This window comes from Asterias amurensis, chromosome 4, assembly GCF_032118995.1.
Source record: "Asterias amurensis chromosome 4, ASM3211899v1".
Classification (NCBI taxonomy): Eukaryota; Metazoa; Echinodermata; class Asteroidea; order Forcipulatida; family Asteriidae; genus Asterias; species Asterias amurensis.
Genome location: NC_092651.1, coordinates 26915432 through 26938335, shown reverse-complemented (window position 1 = coordinate 26938335; position 22904 = coordinate 26915432). Strand labels below are relative to the sequence as shown.

Here is a 22904-nt window from a genome sequence, read left to right as displayed (position 1 = left end):
TACTCTGGGCCTATAGCCTTCTGATTTTGTAGCTGCACAACATTTTGGCAGAACGGGTTGAAAACCCTTTTATGGCTGTATATGCTGTTTGTATTGTGTGTTTATCTAGAATAGATCACGAATATTATAAGGGCGCAATTAGTAGTAGATTTAATTAGGTAGCAAAATTAATTTAGGTAGCCAAATCTCCAAATACATAAGTGCCTGCACTGGCCTGCATCGCCACCATCGCCACCTTGCATCGGACGAGTTGGTCTATAAAAAGCGTTTGTAACCTTTTTGTATAAGATGCACATGGTTAGAAAGATGTTTTAAAAGTAGAATACAATGATCCACACAAGTTTGCCTCGAAATTGCTGGTTTTCCTTTTACTGTGCGAACTAACACGGTCGGGTTAGTCGTTATAGACGAGGTAAAAGGAAAACCGTGAAATTTCGAGGCATGTTTGAGTGGGCCTGTACTTGGCGAATGGTGAATCATTGCAACTGTAGGTCTTCTGGGCTGATTAATTGATGAACAGAAAAAAAACGTGCACACTGTAAACTTAGTGCGCCAATACAACCCACACGGTATCGGGCCAATCTTCCGGCAACTGATTGTGAGAAGGAAAAGGAAAAAAAGAAAGAAAAAAATCAGGATAAAATAAAAAGGGGTTAATGCAATAAAAATGCAAAAAAATTAATCAAACAAATTACACTTATTCGAAACTAATTTGCAATAAATAAAAAAAGTAATTGTAGTTGTCCACGACATAAAAAAAGAAGAATAAAATATAAACAAAACAGCACTAATGAAAAAATTAATAAATTTATCAGAATAAAATTTTAAAAATATGTAAAAACCAATAAAATAATATTGAAGGTAAGGGGCCTATTATACATTTGAACACGAAATAAAAATAAATTAATAGTATTTTTTGTCGGGCTGCTGTTCCTTGGGGTTTGTTTGTATGTCGTGGTGTTTGTTTTTGTTTGTTTGTTAGGGGGTTTATTTTTTGCTTGTTTGTTTGTTTGGATGTTCGTTTGGTTGTTTGTTTGTTTGTTGTGTTTTTTTGGTTGGTCTCAGTTGGGTTTGTTAGTTAAGTGTGCTTGTTAAATATTTATTGTTTTTTGTTTTATCAAATTTTAGTTCTCATAACGTCTCTTTTGACTACGCTCTTAATTTTTTAATTTTTCTTGTGTATAAATTTTCTCCTCTGTTTTTAAAATTTTTTATATAAAAATGTAAATCTGTATTTTAATTCAGTCTCTGGACTGCGACAATCAGATGTTTTTACAATAAACCAGTAATAATAATCATAATTCGGTTTCTCAAAATGCCGGTGCCGTCAGCTTCATTGACTTGCATGTCATTTTTTAATATTAAAGACAGTGGACACTATTGGTAAATGACAAAGACCAGTCTTCTCACTTTGTGTATCTCAACATATGCATAAAATAACCAATCTGTGAAAATTTGAGACCAATCGGTCGTCGAAGTTGCGAGATAATAATGAAAGAATTAAAAAACACACATGTCACACGAAGTTGTGTGCTTTCACTATGCTTGATTTCGAGACCTCAAATTCTAAACTTGATGTCTCGAAATTAAATTTGTGGAAAATTACTTCTTTCTCGAAAACTACATCACTTCAGCGGGAGCCGTTTCTCACAATGTTTTATACCATCAACCTCTCCCCATTACTTGTTACCAAGTAAGGTTTTATGCTAATAATTATTTTGAGTAATTACCAGTAGTGTCAGTTTAGTAATTTGGTTCTTTTTTTTCATTAGCCTACCTATCTAAATGTATCGTGCGAAACTGCAACTTTCGTAAATCAAAATACAAATCAGCTAAATGACACAAGAAATTTGAAATCAAATGGAAAACGCCTGCTCATGTTTTTTGCGTTTGAGAAAGATTCTGCAATGGTCGAAACGCCAGGTAATTAACAATTTTGTGCATACCAATAGGCCCATTTAGTTGGTAAAATTGTTTCGGAACAGCTAGTTTTATTATCAAATTTAAATATATATTAATTTTTTTTTTAATTGTGAACATTCGTTGTAAAGTTAAGGAGATAAGTTGATTAACTTACGAATGAAAATGCTGGTTGAATTTTCGACTGAAAATGAAAGTTTTACTTTCTGACATCTGTCTACTTGTTTTGTAGCAGCACACCATTGTGGCATGCAAAATGGTAGAAAACCTCTGTCGGGAACTGCACAATATTCAATTTGGCACAATGGTTTAGAAAACCTTTTCTGTGTCAATACTGCATGGTTTTGTTGCGGCACACCATTGGGCCGGTGTCAGATGCAATTGTGTCCGCCATGCAATAAGGTCCGCTCCGGATACTTTTGCATATGCAATCGTGTCTGGTGCTATGCAAAAACCGTCCGGCGGACATGTACATGACTAGTACATTTATAATGTGCGCGCGTACATGGCAAGCCACATGCCCAATTATTCGATAAACAGAGTTTATCGAGATAAACTTAGTTTATCAACTGATAAACACTGTTTATCGAAAAACTGTGTTTATCAAGCGATAAACAGAGTTTTTCGAAGTGATAAACAGGGTTTTTCGATAAACACTGTTTATCAAGTGATAAACACGGTTTATCGAAAAACAGTGTTTATCGGGTTGATAAACAGAGTTTTTCGATAAACACAGTTTATCACTTGATAAACAAGGTTTTTTGATAAACATAGTTTTTCGATAAACACAGTTATGCGCCAACGCCAAATGCTCATTAATTCGATAAACTGTTTATCACTTGATAAAGAGTTTTTTGATAAACTATGTTTATCACTTGATAAACACAGTTTGGGCGATAAACATAGTTTGGGCGATAAACATAGTTTTTCGATAAACAGTGTTTATCAGTTGATAAACAGAGTTTTTCGATAAACAGTGTTTATCACTTGATAAACACTGTTTATCGAATTATTGGGCATCTGGCGTCGGCGTGAAACTATGTTTATCGCCCAAACTATGTTTATCGCCCAAACTGTGTTTATCACTTGATAAACACTGTTTATCGAATTGTTTCGATAAACACTGTTTATCAAGTGATAAACACTGTTTATCGAATTATTGGGCATCTGGCGTCGGCGTGAAACTATGTTTATCGCCCAAACTGTGTTTATCACTTGATAAACAGTGTTTATCACTTGATAAACACTGTTTATCAAATTATTGGGCATCTGGCGTCGGCGTAAAACTATGTTTATCAGTCGATAGACATAGTTTTTCGATAAACAGTGTTTATCACTTGATAAACACTGTTTATCGAATTATTGGGCATCTGGCGTCGGCGTGAAACTATGTTTATCGCCCAAACTATGTTTATCGCCCAAACTGTGTTTATCACTTGATAAACACTGTTTATCAAATTATTGGGCATCTGGCGTCGGCGTAAAACTATGTTTATCAGTCGATAGACATAGTTTTTCGATAAACAGTGTTTATCACTTGATAAACACTGTTTATCGAATTATTGGGCATCTGGCGTCGGCGTAAAACTGTGTTTGTCAGTTGATAAACACAGTTTTTCGATAAACAATGTTTATCACTTGATAAATAGTGTTTATCGAAAAACTCTGTTTATCACCTCAAAAAACTCTGTTTATCGCTCGATAAACATAGTTTTTCGATAAACAGTGTTTATCAGTCGATAAACACTGTTTATCGAAAAACTCTGTTTATCACCTCGAAAAACTGTGTTATCGCTTGATAAACATAGTTTTTCGATAAACAGTGTTTATCAGTTGATAAACGATGTTTATTTCGAAAAACAGTGTTTATCGGTCGAAAAACAGTGTTTATCGGCGATAAACTTAGTTTATCGGTGATAAACAGTGTTTATCGAATTATTGGGCATATGGCTTGCCATACGCGTAAGTGAGCGTGCATGCGCCGAACCTACGTATATGCAGCATGAATATTCACGTATTTTATGATTGCAGCGAATACCCAACGGCCGAACATTTCCCCATGTCATTCATATTATGCACTTAGCTTGAAAAAAATGGCGAACGTGTTCCGTCGACCAAGGGCGTTTAATTTAATGCAAGAACGGTTTTGCACGGGGGCGGACACAACTGCATATGCAAATGTGTCCAGGCGGACACAATTGCATTATGCAGCAGCATCCGGGCGGACACGATTGCATATGCAAAACCGTCCGGCGGAAATTATTGCATATGCAATAATGTCCTCCGGATAGTATTGCATAGAGGATATAGTTGCATGCAAAACCGGCATTGAACCGGCGTTGGTCACTATGCAAATAACAAGGCTGCAGGGTGTCAAAGCTGTGCCAAAAGATGGCTTAAGATTGTGACAAATTAAAAACAAAACTGACAGAGTAATGTAATTCGTTGGGATTTTTTTTATTTGGTTCATTCATCATGAACGTTATTGGGCTTGTTGTGTGAGGTATCGCAACTGAAACTGTGCAAAAAAGTATTTTAGCCAACCTTCTGCCAGCTGTCACTGGGCATTCTGGCTCCAACTCCGGGCCAAATGGTGGCATGCCATTTACCCTCCATAAATGGCCCAATACTGAAGTGCCAGCATTGGCACGAGCGTTATTTGGGCCGCGTTATTGGATCAACCTTCTGCCAGCAATGGGTATATCGGGGGTGGATTTCACAAAGGTAGTCCTAAGGACTAGTCCTAGGCAATGCTAACAGATATGACCAGTCCTATTAGTTAGGATGAGTTACTGGTCCTAACTTATGACTGGTCCTATATTGCCTAGGACTAGTCCTAAGTTAGGACTACCTTTGTGAAATCCACCCCAGGCCAGATAACGGGCCAGTGATGGGCCAAATAGTGACCAAATATACAACTGCCATTATCGGCATGAACGTTATTGGGCATGTCTGTACTGGGTGAGTTATGGCAACTATACTCACTGGGCCTGGCCAATAAATGCTGGGTTGGGGTATGGAAGTGGGGTCAAGCTGTTCTTTTAATGTTGTTACAATGGCAGTATCAGCCACTTTAAAACCGATCACATCAGATAAATTTACGCAAACTAAACTTTTCAAGGTTTGGCAGGCAAGCCGTTTGGAATTTTTGCTAATTATACGCAAAAAAAAAGCCACCCCAAAAATGTTTTGTTTTGCCATGAGGCATTCCTAAAATTTCCAACTCTTAAAGGAACACGTTGCCTTGGATCGGACGAGTTGGTCTATAAAAAAGCGTTTGTAACCGTTTGTTATAAAATGCACATGGTTGGAAAGATAATTTAAAAGTAGAGTACAGTGATCCACACAAGTTTGCCTCGAAATTGCGTGGTTTTCCTTTTACTTTGCGAACTAACACGGTCGGCCATTTATGCGAGTCAAAAATTTGACTCCCATAAATGGCCGACCGTGTTAGTCGACGAGGTAAAAGGAAAACCGTGCAATTTCGAGGCATGTTTGTGTGGATCAATGTATTCTACTTTTACAACATCTTTCTACCCATATGCATATTATAACAAACGCTTTTCAAAGACCAACTCGACCGATCCAAGGCAACGTGTTCCTTTAAGCCCAAATTTGTCGAATATCCCCAAAAGTTGAACGCAGAACAGGTTGTGAGATTATAATTACACAATAGTTGCATGGCCCCCAAAAACTATACAATTTAAAAAAAATTGTTGGTGTACAAATTTAATATCTAGCTTGGTGCATTCTTTATAGTCCACATCAACATGGAGATTCATATCAACTCAAAAGGGCTTTGTTGGGCTGTCTTTTATTCATTGATGGATTGTATAATAATAATAAAACAAATTATTTTATGCAAATGATAAAAATAAGACAGTTTCTCTAGGCCCTATAGTGCACAGGCTAAGTTATTTTTAAACATTAAAATGTTTTTAAAAAGAATTATTCCATAATTCTATGCACAAATCGTATAATGTTCTTAATCGTTATGGCATTGTGTTCTGTGTATTGCTAATAAGTTATTTTAATTTTAACATTTTTTCTTTGATAAATATATATATATTTGTTTAAACTTTATTTGAAGTACCTTTAACCTTCGACAGCTGGGTGGGTTTGTTTTTACTGTGGTAGGTATCTTTACATACAGGTTTTCTAATAAAAATCAATGTCAAATATTAATTTAGCTGGTCATAGTGGAGAAATGTCCAGCTGCCTAAATAATGTAAATTTATGCATAAATAATGTTTTATGTATCTCACAAAGGTGAGCACTTGGTGAGCAATCTGAGTAAAATGTAGTGTAGTTTGAGTTTGCATTTTGTTTACAAAAAAGATCATAATCTAGACAAGTTTATACAACATAAAAAAATCAAAATTGATTCACCATAAAGCATATACATGTACATTATTTATTTTTTAAATCAAATTTTAGAAAGACTACCATTTTGGTGTTGCAATAATTCATTTCTGTTAACCTTTACTTGTTTACTTTTTACCTCTAGATATTAAAATATATCAAACAGGAACTCTTAGCTTAAAACAAACACAAAAATGAGCTGCACTTACATTACAAAGCCAAGTTAAGCCTTTAGTATAAAATTCTTGGTACAAAACAGAAATTAAGTCGTTTTATTTAAGGATACATTTTTGGTGTAAAGACGAATTACCTCACTTGGTGTGTCCAGACAAATGAATAGATCAATAAAACTAAGACAATTTGTTCTGGATTGGTCATTGAAGTTGCAAGAAAATAAAGAATGAAACAATTCCCCTTGTTGCCTAGAATTGTGTGCTTTCAGAGAAAGGTTTCAAGCGTTTCTCAGGTTCAAAAATTTGAGGATGGAATTTACCCTCTCTCAAAGGGAGTTGTTTCTCACAATGTTTTATACTATCATCAGCTCTTCAGTGTTCATTACCAAGGAAGTTTTAATAGTCATTTTAAGTTAAAACTTGTCAAGTGATTACCAACAAACACACTGCTTTTAAACCAATTGTAGGATAAAATCGTGATGAGCAAGGGGCAATGGCATAACCAATCCCCCCCCCTCCCCGATTGAAATGTTTTCAATGTAATTGTACTAATTAATCCGCAAACCTCCTAAGCATTTGGTTACGTTGTAGTTATCTTGTTTTGCAAAAAGGAAGCATTTAATGGCATGAATTCTGTTCACTAATATATTTCTCTGTTCCCCTTCAACATCAGCTGCAAATCATGAGATCGTTTAAGAGTCTCCCTGTGTCCGATACTAATAACTTTAATTTGTATTGGTTATTTCCATAGAGTTATATTATAACTAGAGGGCGCACTAGTGATGCTGTGTGCACAAAAAGGAAGCACTTAATGGCAGGAATCCTGTGTAGTGGAGAGAAACTTTCACCAAACTATAGCTGCTCATCACTAATATCTTTAAGAAGCCATTCTCCATTCCCCTTCAACATCAGCTGCACATCGTGAAAGCGTTTAAGAGTCTCTCTGTGTCCGATACTGATGAGAGTTACACCTAACTGTCTACAGTGACTGTAGAATCTCTCCTCTTGGGCAACGGTTACTGCACTGGTCACCTCGTCTAGGACTACAGGTAAGTAAGAGTCATTATAATCAGGTTATATAAAAAGGAGACTCAAATAATAACCATGCACATATTTATGTACTAGCATTCGGCAACTGCGTGTCTCAAAATAGGACTACAAATAATGAATGTTTTTCATTCATGCAATAGTAAAAATATGTTCATTCGTTGAATAGAACATTCCATCTTTCAACTCATGAAAATATCCGCACCATTGCACTCATAAACATTCATTATTTGTACAATATAATTTGTATTGGTTATTTCCATAGAGTTGTATATAAGAACTAGAGGGCGCACTAGTGATGCTGCATGCACAAAAAGGAAGCATTTAATGACAGGAATCAAGTGGTGCCAGATTTAGTGCTGTGGCAACCAACACATGGAAAGAGTAGCACATGAGGTCTGTCAAGACATGTATCAAGACATGTATCAAGACAAGTATCAAGACATGTATCAAGACATGTATCAAGACATGTATCAAGACATGTATCAACCAAGTATGTGAAGACTCCAATCCAACCTGACTTATGAGGAAATAGGCAACTGTATGCTGGACAGAGATAAGAATAATCATAATAGTGGCTTCTTATATCACGCTCAGGTCCTTCACGCAGTGATGCTCATTGCTACTTAAGCACAAAAAACTAACATTTGAAATCTGTGACTGGCATACTGCTTATTGTTTAAAGAAATTTTGTTTTAAAAAATTTTTGTAAGCAATGTTTTTTGCTTTAGCAGCTCTATGAAATTGGGCCCAGGGCACTAATGCAAAGCGCTTTTCTACCATTTAAGCAGCATGCAGCATCAGAGTCCAGCTTCCTCCAGGAGACGATCAGAGCATACTGATCGAAACATTGAGTTGAAACCAACGGTTCTTTTCAGAACCACCCCAATTCATTTAGAGATAGTAATTTCATGGTGTTACCGCAAACCTTTCCATTTCGTATTACCACCATGCAAAGTTTCAAATCCTACTTATTTAAGAACTAGTTATTATCATAATTATAAAAATTATAATGGACAAATGTACTTACAGGCGAATGTTGGCTTGGTGAAGTAGATCCTTGCAAAAGACAAACACTGCATCTCACCAGGAGTCAAGACATCAAACCAATCCCAGTCTACCTCCTCATCAAGACCACCTGGTGGGGAAAGGTAAAGAAATGTCTGCTAACATTGAAGGGGACTGAAGGGTTGTGAATGGGAGGGGGTTGAAGACACTGGACACTATTGGTAATTGTCAAAGATCAGTCTTCCCACTTGCCCTGTAGAATTAACATTCCTGGTTTAGGGATCAAGATGACCTTTACAATACACTCATCCAAGCACATTGCCGATACCTTAAAGGCAGTGGACACTATTGGTTAATGTTAAAGACTAGCCTTCACAGTTGATGTATCTCAACATATGCATAAAAATATAAAAAAACTGTGAAACAAATTTGAACTCAATTGGTCATCGAAGTTGCGAGATAATGATGGAAAAAAAAACACCCTTGTCACACGAAAATGTGTTCTTTCGGGTGCTTGTATTCGGGACCTCAAATCTAATTCTGAGTTGTCCTAATCAAATGGAAATTTACTTCTTTCTTGAAAACTATGTTACTTCAAAAGGAGCCATTTCTCACAATGTTTTATACTATCAACAGCTCTCCATTACTTGTTACCAAGTAAATTTTTATGCTAAAAATTATTTTGAGTAATTACCAATAGTGTCCACTGCCTTAAGAGGAGAGGAGTTGCAGGTGGGGTTTAGTCACTAAAGCCTGGTTCATACTTCCTGCGGATGATTCATGGGAAGCGCATTTTCTTCCATCACAATTGGAAAACAAGGTGTACGGATTATTCGCCACCAAAACTCACTTCGCAAGCATGTGCATTTGCAAGAAGTATCAACCGGGTTTTACTTCTTCCACGTTAGTAAGACAAACAGACTGGATATATTTATAATTATAGAACATACAAAGAGACCCTTGTTGTTATGATTGGGGAAACACTTTTATATACCATATATTTACTGTTGCAACACATAATGCTCTAAAACTTAACATAGGAGTCCTATATTGATAAATATATAGGATGTTTTGGAAAATTCGCAGCAATTCTTTGCTAGGTCGATTCAAAAGTAATCGATCACGTCCGTTCATCCCAACAGTGTTTTGTTTCGTGTAATCCCTTTAATAAAAGCAAACCCAACTTTCAAACATAACTTTCTTGCTGTTAGACCATTGGGTTAAACAAAGACAAATTTACAAGAGTTGGATTTGAACCAAAAACCTTGTGACTATTGCTAGCCCTATGTTGGCGGTCTAGAATGGCTACTTAAAGAGACTTACCAATCCTGTCATAGAGATGGCTCAACCCAACACGGCTCAGTATCTGCAGAATGATGCCATTATTGTCAACAGAACTGTCAAGCGATGAAACCTTAGCTGGATAAATCACCTAAGAAAAGTCAAGCAAAGAAAAAGGTTATAAAAGATGTTAAATTTGCATCGGGGATAAAGAATATTAATTTTGGTTTTTACCCATACACTGATGTGTGTTAGCACTGTATACTCAGTGCTTTCCTGAGTCCTGTGAAAAAATATCACAGGCATGTTACTCGGGTGGTATTCGAACCCACCCTTGCAATTCTAGAGCAGTGTCTTACTAACTTACCATCTAGCTAGTTGGTAAGACACTGCTCTAGAATTGCAAGGGTCATGGGTTCGAATCTCACCCGAGTAACATGCCTGTGATATTTTTCACAGGACTCAGGAAAGTACTGAGTATACAGTGCTAACACACATCAGTGTAAGGGTAAAAACCAAAATTAATAAGAAAAAGTTTGTTCAGTTAAATTAGTTCACAGGTTCAGCCCCAAAGATGCCCTCTTAAGAAGGTCAAGTATTTTGGGGGGAGGTTATGCTTTAAACTTCAATAGAAATCCTGACATATCTTGTCTAATTTAAATACATCCTTGACACTCACCTGTTCTTTAAGAGTACCGTCTGTAAGAAATGGCTTCTGTGGTACAAACATGACATCCTTACATCTGAAAGAGGTGCGTTTGATCAAGGATCCAGATCTGGTTTGCAAGAGGCCGCACAGAACTCGAAAGATGGATGTCTTGCCGCTCCCTGTTGCTCCGGTAATAAGAAGGTCTTTACCTTGATGAATCTCCAACGAGAGTTCTGAAGAATAAATTAAATTGTCTTGTGAAACTAAGCAGGGTTTAGCTCGGTGGTCTAGTGGTTTAAAGGTAGTGGACACTATTGGTAATTACTCAGAATAATTGTTAGCGTAAAAACCTACTTGGTAAAGAGTAATGGGGATAGGTTGATAGTATAAAACATTGTGAGAAACGGCTTCCTCTGAAGTAACGTAGTTTTCGACAAAGAAATAGTTTTCCACGAGAGGTATTGAAATCAAGCATCAGAAAGCACACAACTTTGTGTGACAAGGGAGCTTTTTCTTTCATTGTTATCTCGCAACTTCGATGACAGATTGAGCTGAAATTTTTACAGGTTTGTTATTTTATGCATATGTTGAGATACAGCAAGTCAGAAGACTGGTCTTTGACCATAGTGTCCAATTTCCTTTAAGACATCTGTTCTAATAACGCTAAGGTTGTGGCTTCGAATTCCACCCAAGTGATTTGCCTGTGGAATTTTTCACAAATACTAAGTTTACAGTGTTTTTCAACATGTTGTCGGGATAAAAAACAAATATAAAGTAGGATTTATCATCCCTCTATTTGCCAACATTTATTTCAAATAATTGCTAAGACAGGCCAGTTTAGTAAACCAAAATTAAGGAAACCAGAGTCTTAAGGAAACCAGAGTCTTAGGTTTTTAATCATTATCATTATCATTATCATTATCATTATCATTATCATTATCATTATCATTATCATTATCATTATCATTGTCATTGTCATTATCATTATCATTATCATTATCATTATCATTATCATTATCATTATCATTATCATTATCATTATCATTATCATTATCATTATTATTATTATTATCATTATTATTATTATTATTATTATCTTTCAATCTAAAACAAAGTTTCATTTATAGCACCGGTAATTTGTTTAAACCTCGATAACCCTTATAAGGTGCTGCGTACATACAGTCTTATAGTTCAACAAATTCAAAACTCATCTTACAATGTTGCTGTCTGTTCAATCGTCTTGAGAACCTTATCGGTAGATACATGCACAAAAGACTATATGACATTTTGTATTTCTGTGTAAATAACCTTTAATAACCTGCTCAATTCAGCTGTTGAGCTTTTGTAGTGAAAGTTCACATCAATTCCTACCTTTTATCAGAATATTCTTGTTATCTGGTGTGTATATATCAACTTTATCAAGTTTATAGAAGGATGGGGTTGAGGTTGATAATTCCCCACCACTCTCATCCCCAGAGTCCTGCATCTCATGCCAATCATCTTTGCCTTCTTTCAGCAGACCCTGGCGGTCTAGTATCTTGACTTCTTTTTGGATTGACATCTTGATGGGTTTAAGATGGATGTCAAGGTCCTGTAGGGCACTGAGGGTCTCTAGTAGTTCGCCAATTCTGAAGATGGAAATAAAATGAGTTGAGAAATAAGTATTGTTTGAAGCTTTGCAGGGTGTGGAAAAATAGGAAGAAACTGTAAATAAATAGTCCACTTGCGGGAAAAACCATGTGTAAATCTATTTAGTGGGAGTGTTGGCTCTGAAAAGAGCCGGTTTGGTCTCGACGTTTTGAACAGTATACTTTGCTCGTCTTCAGGAGAATGCTGGACTACTAGCGGTGGTTGAGCTTAAGTATCTCTGGAGGGATGCATATTTGCGCGGGACATGATTGTGCTTAATAGCGAAAAGAACATTTTTTCTTAATTTTGCACTGCTGGGAAGATGCGCAGAGCACTTTGAAAAGAGGCTTTTTAATAAAGTTGTTTTCACAGATACAACAACTTTAAACTAGCTTTAAGTTAGCAATACAGACTGAAAATAAACATAACTCATAAAAAGTCATAGAAGTCTTCTTAAACTCACAAAAAGTTATCACAACTGACATTATGTATTTGCTAATACAAAAGGTGCTCACAAATGCTTTGAATAAACTACTTCATCAACCCTCACACCATTTTCATTTTTGTTTGTAGTTTACGTTGGATACTCACCTGTGAGAATAACCAGCTATCTCTGTAATTTGAGTGCTCAGGTCAATCAGTTGAGAGAAACAGTATATCAAATACATACACACAAATGAGTTCTGCAATCAAATATAACAAGACAAACCAAATACTATTATTTCATTTCATTTTGATTTTGTTTAATTTATTCTGGTTGTGAAGCCAAGGACTCGAAGAAAAGTGAACTTAAAACATTGTAGCCAAGTACCCAATGGAGAGAAGACAATGAGGAAAGTTTTAGATGTGAAAGGAAAACCCCAGATAATTAGTCCAGGGCCGAATTTCATAGAGCTGCTAAGCACAAAAATTTGCTTAGCATGAGATTGTTGCCTTGGTAAAAACAGGATTACCAAACAAATTTCCACATAATTTTCAGGATAAGCAAACAATAGCTGAACACAAGTAATAAGTATATGCAAGAAATAGAAATTTGATTGGTAATCCTGGGTTTTTTCAAGGAAGAAATTTCATGCTAAGCAAATTTTCGTGCTTAGCAGCTCTATGAAATTCGGCCCTGTTATAACCCACGCAGCAGGCAGGGACTGAAAACCCAATCCACATACAAGTGGAAAGGGAGGAAAGATACTACTTGGCCAACCCAACCACCCATCATCTCAGACAAGTTGTTCACTACTTACAAAAGAGATTTCTTACATGGGGTCCACCGCAAACCTTACTTAATATAACAAACAAATATGAAAGTTTTTTAGTGCAATGTTGAGAATGTTTTCTAGAGTTAAAAGCGGTGGACACTATTGGTAATTACTCAAAATAATTATCAGCATAAAACCTCACTTGGTAACGAGTAATGGGGAGAGGTTGATAGTATAAAACATTGTGAGAAATGGCTCCCTCTGAAGTGGCGTAGTATTCGAGAAAGAAGTAATTTTCCACGAATTTGATTTCGAGACCTCACGTTTAGAATTTGAGGTCTCGAAATCAAGCATCTGAAAGCACACAACTTCGTGTGACAAGGGTGTTTTTTACTTCTTTCATAGTTATCTCGGCACTCTGATGACCAATCGAGCTCAAATTTTCACAGGTTTGTTATTTCATGCATATGTTGAGATACAGAAAGTGCGAAGACTGGTCTTTGACAATTACCAATAGTGTCCAGTGTCTTTAAAAGATGGAAAGTTTAATTAAACGAAACAAAGCCAAGCTGGATGGATTGTCTCCCTATTGCATGAAAGTAAAATATTCATTATTTGTTTTTTATAACATCAACCAAGTAAATCTTTGTCAAATGTGCCCTTTTTACACTACCTTTGTCCCGGGGCCAATCTTTTCACACCATTTCCCCCCGGGCTGCACCCGGTCTGCCCCGGCAAATGGACATACCGCCAGGAATAGCTATCCCTGCTCGGGAGTAGGGGTAAGCAGTAAAACCCAAGAATTCTTGAAATGCGTAACCGGAAACATGTGTGAAAGTGCGTCAGGGTAACTATAAGGTAAACAAAGTCCCAGAGCCTCCAAAGGGATGTATTTTACACGGATAAAAGATGCAGTGTGAAATAAGCTTGTTTCACATGGTGAGTAAGAGGGTTAAAATCTCATGGGGTGGTATTAATAATTATAATAACATAACATTCATAAGGCGCACAGTATCTGGATGGTACCATTCAAAGGCGCCAGAAGCTAGCAAGCAGACAAATTGAACAGATGAGTTTTGAGGTTGTGTTTGAAAGTAGATAGATCAGGTGTGTCCCTCAGCTCGTCTGGCAAGGAATTCCAGAGACGCGGTGCGCAGCTGGAAAAGGCACGGTCTCCGTAACTTGCCAGACAAATTTTGGGAAAATAGAGTATGTGTTATGATGATGACGATCTAAGGCCAGCCCCCGATTTCACGAAACTCATCGCAAGTAGCGACGCATCGCAGGGTTTTGCGATGCGTCGCAGACCTTTAAGACACGTAGCGGCTGCGACGAGTTCGCAACTTACGACGTGTAACCGGTCGCAACTTGCACTTGCGACGCGTTGCAGCGCTTCGTGAAATCGGGGGCTGGTCTGATGTTACGTTGTTGTAGAAGATGTGTAATGTACGAGCAGCAAGGTGCTAACCCATGGAGGGCCTTGAATGTGAGAAGCAAGATTTCCCTGGGAATTGTTCCTGTAGTGTGATGAGGGTTATAAATTAACATACCTTGCTAATGAGACTGTAGAGTTCATTGGAGTCCAGGTTGTTGTAAACTCCAGTGAATATAGGAACAGCAATAACCACATAGCTCAGAATACTACCAATGTAGTTGAATAGATTCACAGACACTGCGGAGAAAGTCACAGACATTGGGGTTATGAAAATAACAACATAATTGCAAGTTATTTATTGATTTTATTCATCATTTTGATTACACATCCAAAAGAACAGTAAGCGCCACTAGCAGGATAAATAGGAAACAAGAAGCTAAGTGGAAGAAAACCCCAACAGGGGAAACCCCATGCAATCAAGTAGAGACAGAAAACCCCATGTGCAAGGCGCCAGTCTAAGGGAAAGAGAACAAATGAGCAAACCAGATCCCTTTAAGTTTGGAATACTCAAAATACTTGAGGGCAGTATAAGGTTGTAGGACTTCTGAATGGTGCCCCAAAAGACATTGACAAAATTGTGAGATTACCAAACTAGGGTTGGTATAGCGCCACCACATTAATCCGCTGGTTGCTGAAAATGTTGGCTAAAATCTCTCACAGACAAAGTACATGTAGAAAGATCACAGCCAGTTAGGGTGCCGGGGGAAAATTGCAGTGTTGTTGGCTCGAGTTGGTGACTTGGACTCGACTCAGACTCCAGTCGCCAATTTCACTGACTTGCAACTTGACTTGACAACAAATGACTTGGTTACAACAATGGAAACTCCCTCACTCTTTCTGAAGTGAGAAGTTTAGGAAATGTTTAAGATCTTTAATGAGAACTCACCATTGAGCCAGAACTCATAGTTGAATAGATTCGTCTGAGTAGTAAGAAGACTGAATAACTTCTTGTTTGTTTTTTCCATCTCAATATCATCAGCAACGTGGAAAGCGGCAGATTCGGCATTTGCACGAATCTGAGTATGCTTGAATCTGTAAGGGGAAAAACAACAAATTTATTGATAACTTTAACAAATAAATTGTTCAGTCTATGCCTAAAGCCTCGCACCTTTGAATGTTTTTGAAATATGTATATGGCTCCATACAAATGCTGTGAATCATCATCATCAAGTACCATCGTTAGCAGAGTTACTTTTTTTTATGTGCCAGAAAGTGTCTTTCTGACAGACATGACGCGTCGTGTCCGAGAGGTTAAGAGCACCCGATTCAAACTCTGGTGATTCTGATCAGCAGAGTGTGGGTTTGAGAACTAGTCGTGTCACCTGTGTCCTTCAACAAGACACTTAACCATAGCCTTGTCCTTAGAATGGGATGTTAAGCCGTTGGTCCTTTGTATTGTAACGTAAAAGAACACGTAAAAGAACCCAGTGCACGTAAAAGAACCCAGTGCACTTTGCGAAAAGAGAAGGGGTTTGCCCTGGTCCTCCTGGTTTGACTGGCAGCCTATTGCACCACAGCACCTTGTAAACCATTACATGGTGCTATGTAAAAAAGCAGCAGTACTTATAACTCAAACATAGTCCCACAAACCTTGCAGGAAAATGCTGTATGTCAAAGCATCACTAATTGAGCATCACTAATTAACGGATATACATGCTAAAAAGGAAGCCACTATTTTTTATTTTTTATTACAAATGTTCATTGTTTTTTATTAGGAGGGTTAGATATTTAAGTAGTTTTATTGATGCACACCTGTAAGATCCTTCTAGTTTCTCCTGTCTGTAGGTCCTTAAAACCACTGGAGCCATCAGGAAGGTATTAATCAGCGTACCAATGATGAAGTACGAATAGATGGACACTGGTCCTATGTAACCAGTTCTAGAGAACAAGAAGAAAAAAAAGAAAATTACAAATGAAGGTAAAAATCATCTCGAGATTCAAATCGTGCAATGACTTATTATGTATACATTTATTTATTTGATTACACATCCTATATAATATTAATAAAAATTCATAATACCTCAGACGTGGGGGTGTTAATGTTTGAACGAATGATAATGACCAGCGGAAGCTCTGTTTATAACCGGTTGTTTTCGGTTGTTAACCATAAACATATGGGGTCTTGTGGCCAAGTGGATAAGAGCACCAGACTAAAGCTCTGTTCAGCAGAGTGTGGGTTCGAATCCCGGTCGTGCAATTGTGTCCCTGAGCAAGACACTTCACTATAATTGCTTCTCTCCACCCAGGGGTAAATGGGTACGAGTGAGGGCATAGATGGTTCATGTTATTGATTTAGCTTATAGTGTGCTACATGGCAGCACAGGCTGTATACTCCCCAGGGAGCTGAGATGGTCTAAGGAATGAAAAGGCCCAGTGATCAGGGGTACTAATGTTGGAAATGCTTTGAGACACGGTGTATGAAGCACTATTATAAACAAATGCTTATATTCATTTCAAAATTGCAGTTTAAATGATGCCAAAAGCACCCCCCAAAAAAGTATTTTTAAACAAAATATTTCAAACAATAAAATACAATGTAGCAACTCATGATTCAGCATTTTCTTTTGAACAATGAGAAATTCTTGACAATCAAAATGGAACTGTGTAAAAATAAATCTAACAATGCTTGAGGATAGTTCAGGCACCCCTAAACAAAGAGTGCTATTTATTAACCATTAAACTGGTAATGATTAACAACTAGCCTTTATGCTGCCCTCTAGTATCTGATAATTCTGTAAATAAAGTGGTTTGGCAATGTCTGATAACATTCACAATTATCACAGTCAGCTGAGGTTTTATCTCTCACAGCAATATTTATAATTCTGTTTCAGACATAAATAAAAGAGAAATTTTTTTTTACTCAATAAAATCAACAAAGAACTAATAAAACTGTCTGGAACCATGTATGTCAATGAACCATAAATATCTTGATCTTGATGTTCTTTGTACCCAGTGACATTGAGTGATGTAATTGTTAAATGTTGCTCTCTGTCCCTGCTGTGATGTGGCTTAGCGTTCAAGTGCAATGTATCGCAAACTATTATATCGGTCCATGGCCGAATCCAGGGAAACCCATCCCCCATAACAAAGAACAAATGAAAATAAATAATTTGCGAGAAGCGGAAAAATTTAGGATTATTCTGTCTGCAACAAAAGTTGCCTCACAATCTATCAATCATATAAAAACTTTTTTTTCGAAGCTTAACACACATTGGTGTACGGGTTAAACGCACAAATAACATCTTCACTGGGTAGCCGGCCTAAAAGTTTACAGGTCTTGTGCACCAGACTCAATTTCTGGTTTTGTCCATAGAAATGGAACCCGGAGAACGCTGATTGCAACATTGTGCGAGCAATTTCGGTGTGAGACCACTTTTATCAATGTGGGTACGCCTTTTTTTCCATACAGTAGAGGTCATGAACATTGACCAATGAAAACACTTAGAAACTGTCTATGTGTGCTCACGTGAATATCATTTTGCCATACAAGCATGTTTTGTGGTGCGATAAGCCGCATTCACAGAAGATACACGGGGTGGTCGAGCCTAGCATTCTCCCGGTTCTATTTCTATGGTTTTGTCAGAACTTGGCTAAGGGTTTGGAATTCCAGAATAATCACGTCATCATGCAATAACAACACATTAATGGGAGACTTATGAGACACTAGGTGGCAGCAGACTTACCAGGTAAATCCATCATACTCAGTTATGTGCTCATGCTCAGAACTACGTAAATAATTGAAATTTACCTGGTAAGTCGGCCACCGCCAAGCATCCCAAAAGTCCTCCATTAGCAAATGCAACACCCTTTAACCCTACCCCCCACAAACCTACAGTTAGGCCTAGTTTATACTTCCTGCGAATGGGATACAAATTTTGACGTCAAAGGACTGTTGTGGCAACAATAATTTTAAGTTTCATATTTTTAAATTATTGTATATTGTATATTTCTCTTAATGTTTTTATATGGAGCTAGTCTGCTATTGTAATTGCCTGCAAAGGATGATTAAAGTTTTTTTGAATTGAATTTGAAATTTGAATAACATTCCGCAGGAGTTGAGCACAGGTCAACTGTTGCGAATTGTTCGTTGCGAATATGTGATGTCAAAATTTGTATCGCATTTGCAAGAAGTATGAAACGGGCTTTAGGCTCCACCCCTCTGCTACTTACCCTTCAAATGCCATGTACGTGTAGAACACAATGAGAAATGGTGACGCGATGAGTGTCGGAATGACGCTACTAAACTGATTACATAGCCTCTCAACATCTTGGGTAATTCGCTGGTCTCTAAAGAAATTCAAACAAATCAAAATACTGACCCCCTTGCACATGCCTATCCTGTAAAGGAACACGTTGCCTTGGATCGGACGAGTTGGTCTGTTAAAAGCGTTTGAAACCGTTTGTTATGAAATGCATATGGTTAGAAAGATGTTTTAAAAGTAGAATATAATGATCCACACAAGTATCACTCGAAACTGCACGGTTTTCCGTTTACGTCACGAATTATCACGGTCGGCCATTTATGGGAGTCAAAATTTTGACTCCCATAAATGGCCGACCGTGTTAGTCGACAGGGTAAAAAGAAAACCACGCAATTTCGAGGCATATTTGTGTAGATCATTGTATTCCACTTTTACAATATCTTTCTAACCATATACATTTTACAACAAACGGTTACAGAACGATTTTCAAAGACCAACTCGACCGATCCAAGGCAACGTGTTCCTTTAAACCACTGGAAACTATTGCTAATTACTCAAAATAAATTTTTGCGTAAAAGCTAACTTGGTAATACATGTAAGCAGTGGAGAGCTGTTGGTAGTATAAAACATTGTGATAAACGGCTCCCTCTTAAGTAGATTTTGAGAAAGAGGTAATTTCTCACTCAAATAATAAAACACTTCGGCTGAAGCCTTTTATAAGGCAGATAAAAACACACACATTTGTGGAACAAGGGTGTTTTTCCTTTCATTATTCTCGTGCAACTATGATTACCAATTTATTTAATGCAAATGTTGGGATACACCAAGTGAACATACTGGTCTTTGACAATAGACCGATACGCCCCATGGCATATGCAATGCAACTAAGGTCCGACAATGCAACTAGGGAGAAGCCCACATGTTCTTGCTCACAGGTGCGTCATGGGCAGAGCCGACTGGATTGGTCTATTACCAATGGTGTCAAGTGCCTTTAATTTTATGTACTGGATGAGCAATGGTTTCAGTGTCGAGCCAGTAAACTCTAAACAGGACAAGTCCGATGGTGTTGCTTTTTTTAAATTCAACATCATTGTCTCAAAAGAATGATGTTTAAATTTTTAACTCACAAATATCTTTCATTTCTGCTGAGTTACCCAGTAAACAGAAGAGATCAATGTTCTCTTAGTGTTTTGTCCAATAAAACAGTTAAAATGAAAAAAAGTATTCTGATTTTGATTCTATTCTTTTTTCATTTATTCTGGTCTTATAAATAAAATCCCAGCCCAGTAAAGATTCTGAGCTACAGGTCTTATGAATTTTCACTAAAGATTTGAGCACTGAACATGCTTATATGTAGGATAAAAAGAAAAAGTAATAAAACCACAAGGGAAACTGGGTAAATTTGAATTGATTTAGGTTGAGTAAAGAAAACGTGGGTAGAGCGGGATAAGAACATGCAACCACTAGAATCACGTTTCTTTTATACAACTCAAGTTTTGTTATCTTACGGGTTATCAATGTTGTCCATCTTGAGTACATTAATCTTGTAGTAGTTAGAGTTCTTGAAGTACTGTCTATTGATGTACAATGATAACGCCTCACGCCAGTAAACATACACAAGCTGACCAATGTAGGTCTTAGCACTCTTTATCTGCAACAACAAAAACAAGTGAAACCAAAGGTAAGTTTCATATTAACATTTATACTGCATAATCAATACACAGAGCTTAAATTGTTATGGGGAAAAATCCACAAAACAGCAGAGTTTGTTGCAGGGTCAATTATCAAAAGGAGAACAAAATTAGCAAGTATTAAAAAAATTATCTCATTTGTCTTTTGGGTCATTACAATACTCAACAGAATTGAAAGACAATTATCAGACTCAAAGTCAACAATTTGAACACCATTTTTTGTCTATTTTTTTTACAAAGATTTTTCACACAGCAAGGTATTGCTTATCAATTGACAAAAAAATCAATGAGAAGCATTGAGTACAAATGGGCAACTGCTAGTAAGGGTAGAGGTTGATACTGTGTTTGAAAAAACCTCCTGAGCTGAGCGCCAAGGATTTTATGCTCTCCATGGAGCTGAGAAAGATTAAAGGAATGTTATTGGCCCAATGACCAAGACACTAATGTAAAGCGGGTTTATTGTTAAATGTACTTTGAAACTAGTTATAAATGTTATTATTAAATTCACTGGTCTGGGGCCTGCGGTCAAGTGAAAAAATGGAGCCCTGATAAATGAGAAGTGCCCGATTTTGTCACAAGGGAACCACATTTTAGATTAGGTCAGAAAGAGTTTATCTACTCACCAGAGCCATGAGGATAATATACAGCATTGACTGCCATGTTGTCTTGATGAACCCTGCTAGATCCTTCACTGGTAATACCTTGGTGTACTCACTCCCTATCAGTCCAACATAGTAAGCAGCGACCTCAGCTAAGAAACAGAGATATCAATCAGACTTGGGAAAACTTACAAACATTTATTTGGGTGATTTATTTCTTTTTTATGAAACGTTTTTCATGAAAAGGGACGGGTGTGTATTTACGACATAAAAAATGCTAAGATTGAAAAGAAAACAAAATACTCACAGATTAACGCAAAACTGACATGGCAACAAAATGTTGTTGACAGGGTCTTGAATAGGGTTGGGACATAACCTATTACCCCCCCCCCCCCACCCCAGAACACCCTACAATGTCTTTTTGATTCCTTGGACACAGGACACAGGTTAGAATATTAATACTAGTCAACCTTTCTTTAATTTACCCAGTCAGTTTCCCTGTGGTTTTAAATTGTTCAAAGACACTAGACACTATTGGTAACTGTCAAAGACCAGTCTTCTACTTGGTGTATCTCAACATGCATATAACAAACCTGTGAAAATTTGAGCTCAATCGGTTGTCAAAATTGGGAGATAATAATGAAAGAAAAAACACCCTTGTCACACGAAGTTGTGTGCTTTCAGATGCTTGATGTCGAGACCACAAAATCCAATTCCAAGGTCTCAAAGTCAAATTCGTGTTTTACTTCAGAGGGAGCCGTTTCTCAAAATGTTTCATACTATCATCAGCTCTCCATTACTTGTTACCAAATAAGGTTTTATGCTAATAACTATTTTGAGTAATTACCAATAGTGTCCACTGCATTTAAAACCATTTTAAACTGAAACTGATGCTCTCCAAAGTGAGAAAGAAATAAACGTCCATTATTACTGGAATTTTACCTCCTATAGAGACAAGAACCAGCAGAAGAAACATGGCAAGATGAGCAGAAACACAAGATGGGAAGAAGATTCTAAAGATCCTTGTAAGACGCTTGATGAACAGCCAATTAATACCGTATCTGTAAAATAATCATACCAAAACGATGATATTGATATGATATGGCGGTATAAAAATGCAATTAATATATAAGCCGCTAAAATTTGGTATGACTCCCTCCGCTCCCCTCCCTCCCACCCCCTCCCCTACAATAAGCGATGATTGGTTCGTTCCCCTATCGTCTCCACGTGGAGATGAGTGAGATGAGAGCAAAACGAACCTCATAGTTCTACAGTAGAGCCACCAGCCCATCTCAAGTTTTATTTATTGGAATTTCATTATCTTCAATCATCAATCAACAATCAAGATTTATAAGATCAATCAATGTCATTGAGTCAATGATTGACATTTTGTTGTCAATGTAATGTAAAATGTTTTTTATTTCTGAATTCTAATTCACCTCCATGGATGTTTTTTTTTACTTACTTTTTCGCCTTGTCATCAGATCTTTTCCTCAGCAGCAATGCCATGTTTTTGTCAACAGAAGTTCAAATAGAGTATTGGAGTACAGCCGGATGAAATTGGAGTCTAAACATTAACTGAAAATGCCCAGCCAGGACAACACAAAGTAAAGTGGTTTGTGAAACTGAAAGAGGAAAGAGCACAAAATTCCGACGGCTGTGTGAGGATGACATGAGGTCAAATGAAAACTAAACAAAGTTGGATAAACTTT

General features: G+C 37.2%; 1 protein-coding gene across 1 annotated transcript; it reads right to left on the bottom strand.

Annotated features, from left to right (window-relative positions):
• Positions 1–5696: 5696 nt before the first annotated feature.
• Positions 5697–22886, bottom strand: LOC139935808 (lysosomal cobalamin transporter ABCD4-like). Its single transcript, XM_071930403.1, has 14 exons — positions 22658–22886; positions 22135–22253; positions 21217–21344; positions 20411–20553; positions 18871–18987; positions 16453–16578; positions 15587–15732; positions 14816–14937; positions 12661–12752; positions 11812–12068; positions 10471–10673; positions 9834–9942; positions 8533–8640; positions 5697–7498 (listed from the first exon to the last, which is right to left on the bottom strand). The coding sequence occupies exons 1-14, from the start codon at positions 22699–22701 to the stop codon at positions 7308–7310; spliced, it is 1905 nt and encodes a 634-aa protein (XP_071786504.1). The 5' UTR covers positions 22702–22886; the 3' UTR covers positions 5697–7307.
• Between the last annotated feature and the right edge of the window lie 18 nt (positions 22887–22904).

Excerpts from the sequence above, each read along its gene's own strand:
- LOC139935808 (XM_071930403.1), bottom strand. The coding sequence starts at position 22,701 with ATGGCATTGCTGCTGAGGAAAAGATCTGATGACAAGGCGAAAAA. Across the intron at positions 12,069-12,660 it reads ATAGCTGGTTATTCTCACAG|AATTGGCGAACTACTAGAGA; the intron begins GTGAGTATCCAA and ends TTCCATCTTCAG. Across the intron at positions 8,641-9,833 it reads CCATCTCTATGACAGGATTG|GTGGTCTTGATGAGGAGGTA; the intron begins GTAAGTCTCTTT and ends TTTCCCCACCAG.